The following is a 12,919-nucleotide window of genomic DNA, read 5'->3' on the forward strand; positions in this document are numbered from 1 at the left end:
TGTTAATAACTTGTCATTTATACCATTTTGCAATGGTTTGCCATTCACAAGTTACACTCCACGGAACTCAACTAAAATTTATAGATTTTATATATAGTTATACATAAAGAAAACATTTTACAGTATTACAAAAAAAGACAATTATGACAAAAAGGGCATCTCGTCTTAATTTTACATACCTGCATAACGTTTTCCATAATTACACATTTTATTTTTTTTTCAATTTTGTCAAATCACAAGCACTCGAACTTAGCTGATCTTTACCGCCAGTTGTACCAAAACAAAATGACTTTCAAACAGCTGGCTTAAAAATTCGCCAGCTAAAAAGGTTTGCCACCCGCATTGATATTAAATGTTTTTTTAATATGGGTATCTACATTTAGGAAATCAGATAAATTTCAAAATATGAAAAAAACGATTTTATGCCTAAGAATCAAACTTTTTACCCATTTTTAAAAATCGATCAAAAAACTGTTTTAAACAATTTACAAGAATTGGACAATAGGAGAGGTGTGGTATTCCACCAGGACAACGAAACTTCGGGAGTTTGGTTGGGAAGTTTTAATGCATCTGCCATACATTCCGGACTTGGCAACAAGCCGTTATAATATTTTTCTTACATTGCAATATTTCTTTAATGATAAAAACAAATTGGTTCCTAGGGAGGATTGTGAAAATCGACTACTAGAGTTTTTTTGCAAACAGTGAGGATTTCTACGAAGCGTGTTAAATAAAGTCCTACAGTTCATATAAAAATAATGGATTTCTTTTTGAAAAATAGACGTTAAGATCGTTTTTAAATTATATTATATAATATAAACAAACAAACAACGCTATCCTTTAATAAATTATTGTTTAACCAGTGAGCGGAGCAGTATAGTCGACGGAGTTCTAACTTTCTAAATAAGTTTATTCCGAGCCTGGGAAATATTCCGTGACATTTGCACCCTCTTGCCCTTAGAGGTCAACAGCACATCTTCCATACACTGACACATTTTCCGAATATTACTAATATTCAGTACAGCCCTTCTTATTACTTGTCCAGATTGACTTCAGCGTGGGTTGTATGGTGATGATCGGCTTATAACTGTGGCCTATATATGGATTCTTAAAATTGCAAAAAATTAAGTATTCGTTCCACTTCAGCCCAAAATTATTATTTGATCATCACCGAAAATTACAAGCGCTGTCCTTGACCATAACTGGAACCCAATGGAAAATTTCAAATCGATCAGCGTTATATTTCCGCCCTCTAGTGTGGTAAGGGTTACTATATAATATCTGAATACGTAAGCATCTGTAAATATTTAAGTGTAACTCCCACATCCGAGAACATACGACAATATAATTTGTATCAATTTAAAGGTCAACTTCTCGGGTCTATGTCCTTTAGGAGTAAATATATACGCCATAGAATCCAATTTTTTTAATTTTTCACACAAAAGTCAGGGTCCATTTGACCCGCTAAATACTGATCGATCTTTATCAAAACAGGCACGTTTATTCTTTGGCCCGATCCGGGCTCTGGACGACCAGAAAAACCGACAAAAATTTAGTATTTGGTCCATTTCATCCCCTAAATATTAACCGATCTTTACCAAAAACAATAGGGGTCTTCATTGGCCAGAACTCACCCTACATGCAAAATTTCTTGAAGATTGGTTCATAACTGTGGCCTGTATCGTGTTTACAAATTATAGTGGACAGACGGACGGACACACATGTCTAGATCGACTCAGCTAGTCGAGATATGGCGATCGGTATACTTAAAGGTGGGTTTAGGACCAATATTTCGCAGCGTTGCAAACTCTTGGGGCTGCACAAAGCTATAATACCCTGACAACATAGTTGTGTAGGGTATAACAACTTTACGTTTTGATAGTTCTGATAAAAATGTTTAAAAATCCACACTGCGATAGTAGTTTGTAGAAATGTTCTGTAAATAAATCCACACTGTTATACGCTTCACTAAATGTTAAAAAATACGCTATATTAGCATCACTGTTATTGAGTGTTCTCAATTACTGTATCTTTATCTCTCTCCCTCTCTGTATCACTGTTTTTATGTCGCTGTTCAATAGATATTTTATTCATGTTAATCAATTAACATTGCACCGTCTGCTTGTTGGTGAGGAGAGTGATAGAGATGGGAGAGATTGAGAGAGAGAGCAATTTTTGCAATGTTGTTGGTGAGTCAACACAACTAACATTGAGTTGAGCTTTGTTGTTTGCCAATTGGGAATTCATTTTCTAATAAGAAGCAAGATTTCATTTTAGTTGCGAGTTTGATTACAACGAAATACATAGCCCACGAGAGTAATAAAACTGTTGACGCCGCCACCACCGCATCGTTGTTGTGTAGTTGACGCGTTGTTGCCGCTGTTATTATTATTTTTTGTTGATTGATAAAAAGTGGAATAAATGCCGTCTATTTTTCTAGGGCAAAGGGCGAAATAAATAAAAAGAAAAATATAATAAAAATATATACAAGAAATTGTGAAAATATCAAAATCTTGTAGAAAAGAAAATTGAATGAAATGTGCACAAAAGTAACGAGGAAATAAAACCCAAAAATAATTTTTGTTGTTTTGTTGATGCCAAAGTAATATTGACGGGGTGGGTGAATGAAAAAAAAAATTAAATGCAAAACAGAAATTGAATGAAAAAGAAAAAAATAAGAAAAAAATCTGTTCAAAATGCTCGGTGAACCCATGTAATGCCTCAACCGTTTGTTTTAAGATAAGAGAAGACGGCCAACATTCCTCGATTCCCCACAGCCTGTCGGGCAGCCACCCAACAACCACTAACCTGCAAACCAGCTGAAGAAAAGTTCGTAATACCAAAAAAAGGAAGCAAATAAAACGTAAAAACGAAATTAGGAACGGAAGAAAATCGATTTTGTTGTTAGACCCAAAGCGTGGAAAAGGGTTGTGAGGAAGTGAAAAAATATAGAAACGGAACGGCCAACAAACTGTGATGATGTTAAAATTTTATTAATATTATATTTTTTTAATTTTTATTAAAAATAAATAAAAATTCTTATCTCAAAAAGAATCTCCAAAGAACAAACAAACCTCCAAGTTTTTATTTTTTTGAATGACTACAAATTAAATAGAAAATTTTCGAAATTTAATTAAAAGTAAACATCTTGGCAAATTAACTGTGATTCATGCTGTGTCCCAGATTTATTTAATTTTTTTATATAAATGATTTTTGAATGACATTTTCTCGAAAAAGCTAAACATTAGTCCGGCTTACGACGATAAGAGAAGAAACAAAACACACGTTCATCATAGTCCGAAAAAATAAACAATTTTGAAATATTTCAACAATTTTTTTTAAATACAAGCCAACAAACCATTAAACGATAAGCAAGACCAAAATAAATTCAATAAAATCAAACAATAATAAATAAATAAAAACAACAACAACAAGAAAACAAAAAACGTTATAACCTTCAGAATCTGATTATACATTCAGGCAACTAACACTTGGTGATTTGTAATTACGATATTGACCGCACAAAAGTGTGATCGGCATTAAATAGTTAAAATTAGAAGAAGAAGAAGAAAAACAGAGAAAAAAAGTACAAAAAATATTCAACAACACCAACAAAAATAACAAATTGCAAAAAAATCCAAAGGACCTTCATAACAACAAAAAAAACCTTTTCCACCCTGTTGGGCGCCATTCCCAATATTTATTCTTAAGAAGGAGAGATACATTAACTGAAACGTCGACAGCAACGACAACAAATTTATTTGTCATCGTCAGCACAAATACTTTTTTATTTATCTACTCTCTGTCTCACGTCTCCTACCAACATTCCTTTTTAAGAAAAAACACTCAAAAAACAACAACAAATTGTTGGCAAACTTTTTTTTTTTTTGTTTTAATACAACTTCCAAAGACTACTTTTCAACAATTAGTGGCGGCTGTGTTTCGAAACTTTGTACAAAAGTCGTTTGTTTTCAATTTTGGAGAATTGAAGCTTTGTTTTTTTTACTTTTGTACAAAAAAACGATTTTTTTTTTTATTAATACATGAGTGTTTTGAATTGCGGCGATCTACTTCGTAAAGCCTTTTGCTGTTGTAAATCAAAACAAAAGGCCACACAGAATGAGGTAAGTGTTTTGCGGTGAGAACACTCAGACATACTACATATATACTACAACAATAGCAACAACAACAACAATATAATAGTAACAAATAAAATACACATTGACTCATTGAGTCAGCCTAATAAAATAAAATCGGTAATAAAAAAATCTGTAAAAGGATAAGCGACGCTTTATGTCCTTCAAAGGATAGCATTCATATAGTGTGCTCATTTGTATACCCTTCACCACACTGTGGTACAGAGTATTATGTCTTTGTGCATAGGTTTGTAACAGGCAAAAGGAAACGAGATAGACACATTGTTCCTTTTGAGAATATGCATAGAATCACTTTCTAAGTCTACGTCTGTCCGTCCGTCTGTTGATGTTAAATTGAAAACAAGGTACAAGTAGCATTTATAATCCGATTTGGATCAAATTTGGTACAGCTCATTTATTTGGCCCAAGGACGAACCCTATTGAAATCGGTTCAGATTTAGATATAGCGCCCATATATATTTTCGTCCGATTTAATGTAAATGGTGCACCAAAGTCCCTATATACCTTTCAATTTGTACGAAATTTGGCATGACTTACTGAATTGAGTCTAGAATGGTGTGTCTTAAGTTTCGAGAAAATCGGTTCAGATTTAGATTTAACCAAACTAATTTAGATTTAACCAAACTAAACCTAGAATAACCTAAGATATAGCTCCCAATCATAATTGTGCTCGATTTCATACAAATGGTACACCAAAGAACCCAAGTCCGTTCGATTAACATACAAATTTTCAAAGATTTCAAAATTGTATGGGTATATGTTGTTTTAAATAAATTCAAATATCTATTTAGTCCACACATTTAATTTCGTCATTTCTTCGGGATATTGTACATAGGAGCATCTTTTGTATTTACCCAAAGTGGTGAAGGGTATCATGTAGTTGGCCCCGTCCGACTTTACTACTCTCCTTACTGGTTTTCAATGTGTTTGAGGTAGCAAACTCAAAGGAGGTTAGGAGGCCAAATGTAATGAACATGTTATGAAGGGATTATACAAAAATGTTGGACCTATAAGGAGGACCAGGTCGTTATTTAATTTATTCATCCTCCACCATGAAGTGGCTTAAAAAATAGGAAACATCGGTTGGAACCGTTATAAGTTGGTCGTACTAAACCATGGACCTTCATTGAAAAATCAATCTTCAACTTGAGGTGTTTTCATATATGAAGGCATTAAGTTCTTTTCGATAAGAAGGGCTCCACATCTTTAATGAGAATATGTATTCGATAAGAAGACATCCAGCTCTCATATAAAATACTTTCAGGTCCTCGATGAGAAGACCAAGTCTTCGATGAGGAGACCTCCAGCTCTGCTAAAGAACACCTCAAGGTCTTTGATGAGAAGACCTCAAGTTCTGTTGTAAGAATACCTGAAGGTTTTCTTATCGAGGTCTTCATATAACAGATGTCTTCTTATAACAGGTCTCATTATATGAAGCTCTCATGATCTATTACAAGAAGATCAGGTCTTCGATAGGACGACCTCTAGCTTTTTGTAATAGAATACAAATTTTGTTATTTTTCATACAAAACGGTGGGTCCATTTGCCCTGTTAAATATCCCTCAAGACATAAATACTCCACGGTTTAAAATTTCGTGATGTTCGGGTAATAAATGTGGACTCTAGAGCGTCCAGAATGTTAACAGATCATTAGCAGGACCCGTCTTTCATGCCAGTATCCTGTTTACAAATTATAATGGACAGGTAGGACACATAGGTAGTCGTGATATGACGATCAGTATATAAGATTGGTTTAGGACCAATATTTCGCAGCGTTACAAACTCTTGGGGCCAATCTGTCGGCAAACACTGGCTGACGCTTTTTACTTGTTAGGGTGAATTTCTCAACCGAAGTGATTCTAATTTGGCAATGAAGGGTATATATATGTTGAGTATTATTTATTATAGAGCTCTGAAATTTTTTAATGACCCAAGTTTCAGGGTAGCCCTCGAATTGGCTGTAGTTTGGCATTTTGAGTTCTCATTGCGTAACAAATCTTCGTACCAAAAACATTGACCCAAGTTTCAGGGTATCCTCCATATAACGGTACCCTCCAGTATTGAATATTCTAGGAATTTTGGACACGCTTTTCCACAGAATTGGATATAATATGGTATTTTGTATTCTGTCTCACTACCAAAAAATATCAACATTGATCTGCGTTTTATTACAGCCCCATATAACGGTAGCCCCACTTTTAGATATTTTGAGGATTTCATTCATCAGTTTCTCCCGCATTTTTCGGTACGTTCAAGGTCCTATCATAACATGAGTTTTCTCCTAGGAGCCCCAAATGCATAATTTTAGATATTTTGATTGTCATTCTCATGGTGGAGGGTAAATAGACATTCAGAAGTCTTAAAATCGATCGGGACCTTATTTGGGGACTATGTCAAGATAAAATAATGCTAGGAGAAAACAAAATACAGTATCCTTAAAATTCCGATATTTGGAAGTAATGCTTTGTAGGGGTAAACCAAAACGTGGACCGATATTTAACATTTTGGGTAGGAAGATTTAACACCCAATGACAAGCAAATTATTCAACTTTATTATTCAGGATAGATAGTATAAATAACTTTAACTTTATAACTTTCGAGGTGTTGCAAATGATATGACAAATTTAATACAAACTCCAACTTAGATACAAAGGGTTTCTATATGTCGTTAATGTATAAAAGAAACTCTATCGCCGACTCTCTGTCGTTTTAGTTGAGCAAAAAAAGTATTACACAATTGTGTCATTTTTTTAACGATAATGAACCGGATGAAACAATGAAATTCCCTTAGGGTGTTATAAATTCTCACTGTACTCTGCTTGCTTGGTCAACAGTAGACGCGATATTCGATTGTCATAAATGATAATAATGTCTATTGTCGAATAAATCATTAAATGGGTCGTTCTGTTGTCATAGTCAATAGCTTTCGTGGCCAAGCATACTTGTGATGACAAATATTTGACAGCATTTAAGCTGTTAACATTGGTAGACTGTCGTTCGCATTCCGGCACATTACAATTTGAAATGAAATGTTATGGATATTTGTATGGTTAGATTTTTAAGATATATTCGTATTACACAAGAAGAAAATAAGTTATTTCTTCACATGTTTCTTTATCTTTCTTACAAAAATTTACCAATATCGGTCCATGATAGTACAGGTAAAATCCCCATATAATAATACCTCTTATTTTTTTTTTGAGGTTTTCAAATTTTTTTATCTTGAGTTTTCATTGGGTAGCAAATCTTTCTGCCGAAAGTCCAGCCTTTTAATAGATGTTTTGATGGCCTTAAGCACAATTCCCACCGCAGCGACTGTAATTTGTCATTCCGCGATCATGATGGATAAACACCTTTCATACAGCATTCATTCAATGTGAGTCTATTTTTCTAAATCGTGCGCCAAATACCCAATGTTTGTCCGATTGTTATGACATTTTGCATTGCGTACCTAATTGGGTTTAGAATTAATTTTTGTTGAAATCGGTTCAGGCACACCAAAATCTCTAAGTTTGTCCGATTGACATTATCTTTTGCACCGATTGACAAATGAATTGTATATGAATGAAATAGGAGGTTCCACGTTTTTTAATTTTTTTTCATTTTTTTTTTTCAACCAAAGTGGATACAATAAGAGGCAGACAGTGGTTTTGGGGACCTACATATATCTACGTAGAAAATGATCAAGTCCCGGCCCATTTGAGCCAAATATCTCCACCAAAGTGTTTATAATTTGGTATAGGTCTACAGCCTATTTTATAAAGGCGCCGCCCAAAAACGAAGGACCTTTTACAGACCTTCCATTATTTACACGTCTTCAATAGTCAGATGACCACCTACAAGTCTTCCATAGACAGAAACAATTCTAGATAGCTTTACTAGGCAGAAAACCTGAAGATCTGTAGGCCTTGCAAAAATAGTACACATTCAACAGGATAAAGATAACCTCTTTATCTAAACGATTTATGGTTACTCTATAAATATATGACCTTAGAGTGAATACCTTCTAGAGGCTATTTAAGGTTGCCATATTATACAGAAAAATAGCTATGGACCTTTTATAAAGACCTTGGAAAGAAAGAATTCATTTTAGAGGCCTTCCATAGACAGTATCTTTCAACAGATGTTCCAATGATTTATTAGTCTTACGAAAATATCTTGTATCTTGTATAGATAGTAGATCTTCAATTTGCCTTCCAAAAATTGTATATTTACTTGGAAAAATCTAAACTAAAAATTTTAGAGGACATCATACAGAAGATTCTCTATAAACCGTGTATATTATTTAATCCTTATAGTGCCGTCAAGAGGTCTTTAATATACAAAAGTAGGTCTTGTGTAGATATTAGAAGTAACATCTTTTAATGGCCTTCTATATATTAAAAAAGAATAACTGCCAGAGGTCATCCGAAGGTTTTGTATCGATAGTAGGCCTTTAATAGATCTACGATGAAAACTCCGATGTAATCATTAAGAATACATATTTTTTATTGAATATTTTGCAATGACAATATGGTCCTGGATTTGAAAAAAATTTTAATATTTGTATGGTCAATATAGGCGCGAATTTTTTATACCCTTGTAAGAGGCAAATGGAAACGAGACACATGGTTCCTTTTGAGAATATGCATAGATTCACTTTCTAAGTCGATTTACGCATGTCCGTCCATGTATTTTTGTGAACAAAGTACAGATCGCATTTATGATCCGATTTGGATGAAATTTGCACAGCTTGTGTATTTGGCTCAAGGACGAACCCTATTGAAATTGGGAAAAATCGGATCATTTGGATATAGCTCACACATATATTTTCGTCCGATTTAATGTAAATGGTGTACCAAAATCTTCCGATTTGTACGAAATTTGGCATAGCGTACTGAATTGAGTCTAGAACTATGTGTGTAAATTTTTTTGAAAATCGGTTAAGATTTAGATATAGCACCCATATATATTCGACCGATTTCATGTAAATGGTGCACCAAAGTCCCTATATATCTTTCGATTTGCATGAAATTTGACACGGCGTAATGAATTAGATGACGTGTGTTAGGTTTCGTGAAAATCGGTTCAGATTTAGATATAGCTCCCATATATATTTTCGTCCGATTTAAGGTAAATGGTGTACCAAAGTCTCTGAAAATCGTTCGATTTGCACGAAGTTTAGTATAGCGTACTGAATTAAGTCTAGAATGACCGAATTCCTGAAAATCGGTTCAGATTTAGATATAGCTCCCATATATATTTTCGTCCGATTTAAGGTAAATGGTGCACCAAAGTCCATATATTTCTTTCAATTTGCACGAAATTTGGCACAGTGTAATGAGTTAGGTCTAGAATGATGTGTGTTAGGTTTCGTGAAAATCGGTTCAGATTTATATATAGCTCCCATATATATTTTCGTCCGATTTAAGGTAAAGGGTGTACCAAAGTCCATTAATATCTGTCGGTTTGCACGAAATTTAGCACAGCGTAATTAATTAGGTCTAAAATTATGTGTGTTAAGTTTCCTGAAATCGCTTCAGATTTTGATATAGCTTACATATCAGACCAAATGAAAAATCTAGTATCGGTTGCAGAATGCCATATTTATGGATCCAATTTCATTTTATTGGTCTTTTAAAAATGCGACGTCTGTAAGGATTCATCTGTTGAATATATCCAAATTGGTGAAGGGTATCATATAGTCGATCCCGTCCGACTTTACTACTTTCCTTACTGGTTTAAAAATAGTTTTTAATGGCATATAAGTGTGGATTTTATAAGAACATTATAGAAATAGATTTTTTAAGAAGATTTTTTCTAGGAGTAAATTTTTCAAAGAATATTGTTTCCATGACAATATAGGCGTGGATTTTTCAAAGTAGATTTTCCAAGGACCATATAGGCGGGATTTTTCAAAGTAGATTTTTTAAAGACTGGGGAGATTTTTTATAGGCGGGGATTAAAAAGATTATTTATTTAAAGACAATAAAGGCGACAGCCAAAGACTTGATTTTTTAAAGAAGATTTTTTCAAGAACTTTATAGGTGTGAATTTTATAAAGAAGATTTTTTAAGGCCCACATAATCGTGGATGTTTTAAAAAAGATTTTTTAAGGTCCACATAGTCTTGGATTTTTTCAAAGAATATGGTCATATATGCTTAAATTTTTCATTCAAGCCTAATGTAGTCGTGGATTTTTTTTAAAGAAGATTTTTTCAAGGAATATATAGGCTTCGATTTTTTACAAAAGATGTTTTTCAATGACGATATTAAAGTGTTTTCTAACAAAATATTTTAATGGATTTCGATATTTTAAAGGTGATTTTTATCTATTTCTGCCCATCATTGCCTCCTTCCGCGTTACGGAAAAAATGAAACGTCATGTAGATAACTTTGCGGCAACAGTTATTTTTTAGTATTCCAAAATTGTTTTTGGTTATGACATTCACACTGATTGCTTTTGCAATTATGCAGACATATACCACACCAAAAAATCAGAAAAAAGGACGGCAGGTCAATGTCACAATTAACTTGAACAGAAAATAAAATACCTTCGTTATAGGTAGGCAGACCATCCATCACATGTTGCCATGCCAAATAGATATCAGCATTAATTTTTCGTTTTTCTCTTCTTTGTTGTTGCGAATTTTTTTTGTTGCAAGCCATTGCTATGGCAGTGGCCACGAGCCTGATGTAAGAAACATAAAAAAGCAACACAATAACCATATATCCTACATACCGGTATTTCGTCATCATCTCATTTGTCCTAGTTTATCCACCAGCAGTAGTCAAAACCAGTCGCTCGCTCGCTCGTTCTGAGCAGTGAAAGTGAAGGAAAAACCTTCAGCCGCATAAAAATGGAAAAGTGGAAAAAAGAAAAGCAAAACTAGAATTTCTATTAAAGCGAAATATGGAGACAAATGAAATAGAATCTATTTTCATCTTGGTAATTTAAACAAAAGGGAATGGGGGCCGGGTGGGTTGTTTGTTTTGTATAGATGACTGGGTGGGGTCATGGACGTAGTCAGGTTTCATTATTGTAATGGAAATAATGACTCAGTACTACTCTTCACATAATTGCTAGACAAATGATCTTAACAGTTTATATTGAAGCTTCTAGATATCGAGGCTACCTACCCTCCCCCTAGAGAGTGTTCCAGCTACGCCATTGCATCATGATGTGTTAACGTGTATCAACGCCCACATGCAATGTTTTTGTTGCTATTCCCATCTTTCTTAGTCGCTCTTTATCTATCTTGAGCTGCTGATGTGATTATCTTCAAACCAACAAGTCCTTAAAAATGAAATCAAGGACCTTACACGGGAAACAATGACATGGACAATAGCATTGACAGTCAGACGTAAAGAAAGACTGATAGACAGACGAGCAGAATGATATTGCATAAAGACGAACTAATTATCAGTTAAGTGAAAATGAAAACAGATAATCGTTGTTGTTTTTGTTTCTTGTTATCATTTCTAAAGTTGTTTTAATAAAGACCAGTATTATGGTGAGAAATTAATCCGTGAGATTGTTTTTGGTTGTTTGTGTATGACAAGGACTTACAGAGAACAATAATTGTGGAAATAATTTGTGTGGGTTTTTTAAAGAGCAATGTGTGTATTACAGACGGCAGGAGACTTTTACAAGGCTCCCTTAGTATTTATATAGCTCTTTTAGAAGCTTGCATAGGAGTAAAACCTTCTAGAGGTCTAAAAGGCCTTCTAGAGGTTTTAACTAGATAGATGCTCTTCTGGATGGCTGCCTCAGACATAGCATCTTTTGGAGGCCTTGCATAAATCGAAGTCTTTCTAGAGAATCTCCATATACAGAGAACCTTATACAGATCTTGTAGAAATAAATATTATCTTAAAACCCTTTCATAGTCAGAGGATATTCTGAAGGGCTACTATAAGCAGAACTCCGTTTTTAAACGGAAAATTTTCTACAAATCATCCACAAAGGGAAGACAATCTAGAGGACTTAAATATATAGTTGATTTTCAACAGTTGTTTCATAAACATAATACGCTCATAGAAGAATACGATGTAACCTTCTTGGAGGCAATTTATATACAGAATATGATCTGTAGGCCTTGTATAAAAATAAAATCTTTCAGAGGCAAAATACCCTCAACAAGATTTCTGTATACAAAACATCTAAGAATCATCCATATATAGTAAAACTTCTAGAGGTCTTGCATAGGTAATACATAGATACACAACAGGTCGTCCATATACAAAACACGTCTAGGAGCTGCAGACCATTTTTACGCAGAATAATAATCTGTGTGTTTATATTAGGTTTGGGAAAAAGAAATCCATTATGAAAATGTTGATAAAATCTGAGAAATGATCGAAGTTGACCGGCATGTTAGCAGTCGTGACATCGCCCAGGTGCTAAAAATCAACCATAAAACTGTTTTTAACCATTTACACAAAGATGGATGCAAGAAGAAGCTCGATGTTTGTGTGCCGTACCAATTAACAGAAAAAATAGGATGGATCGAATTTTCATCTGGGAAGCCTTGGCTAATCGGAATGAGATAGACCCATTTCTTAACCGGATGGAAACTGGAGATGGAAACGATCGTGGTCAAAGAGCGGTGAAGCACCTCAAAAGGTGGCCAAATCAGAACAAACGACCAGGAAGGTTCTGCTATGCATTTGGTGGGACTGGAAGGGGATTATTTATTATGAGTTGCTTCCATATGACCAAATGCTAAATTCTGATCTCTACTGTCAAAAACTGGACCGTTTGAAGATCACAATTGACCAGA

General features: G+C 34.2%; 1 protein-coding gene across 1 annotated transcript in view; it reads left to right on the plus strand.

Annotated features, from left to right (window-relative positions):
* The first annotated feature begins 4,031 nt into the window (after window positions 1-4,031).
* Window positions 4,032-12,919, plus strand: part of LOC133321855 (uncharacterized) — a 43,603-nt gene continuing 34,715 nt past the window's right edge. Inside the window, exon 1 of the mRNA XM_061530926.1 lies at window positions 4,032-4,124. Within this exon, the coding sequence (XP_061386910.1) occupies window positions 4,044-4,124 (81 nt within the window). The 5' untranslated portion in view covers window positions 4,032-4,043. The remainder of the gene's footprint in view (window positions 4,125-12,919) is intronic.

Source organism: Musca vetustissima, unplaced genomic scaffold (assembly GCF_032173495.1).
Source record: "Musca vetustissima isolate MV318-11 ecotype Yass unplaced genomic scaffold, APGP_CSIRO_Mvet_v1 utg23410, whole genome shotgun sequence".
Taxonomy (NCBI): domain Eukaryota; kingdom Metazoa; phylum Arthropoda; class Insecta; order Diptera; family Muscidae; genus Musca; species Musca vetustissima.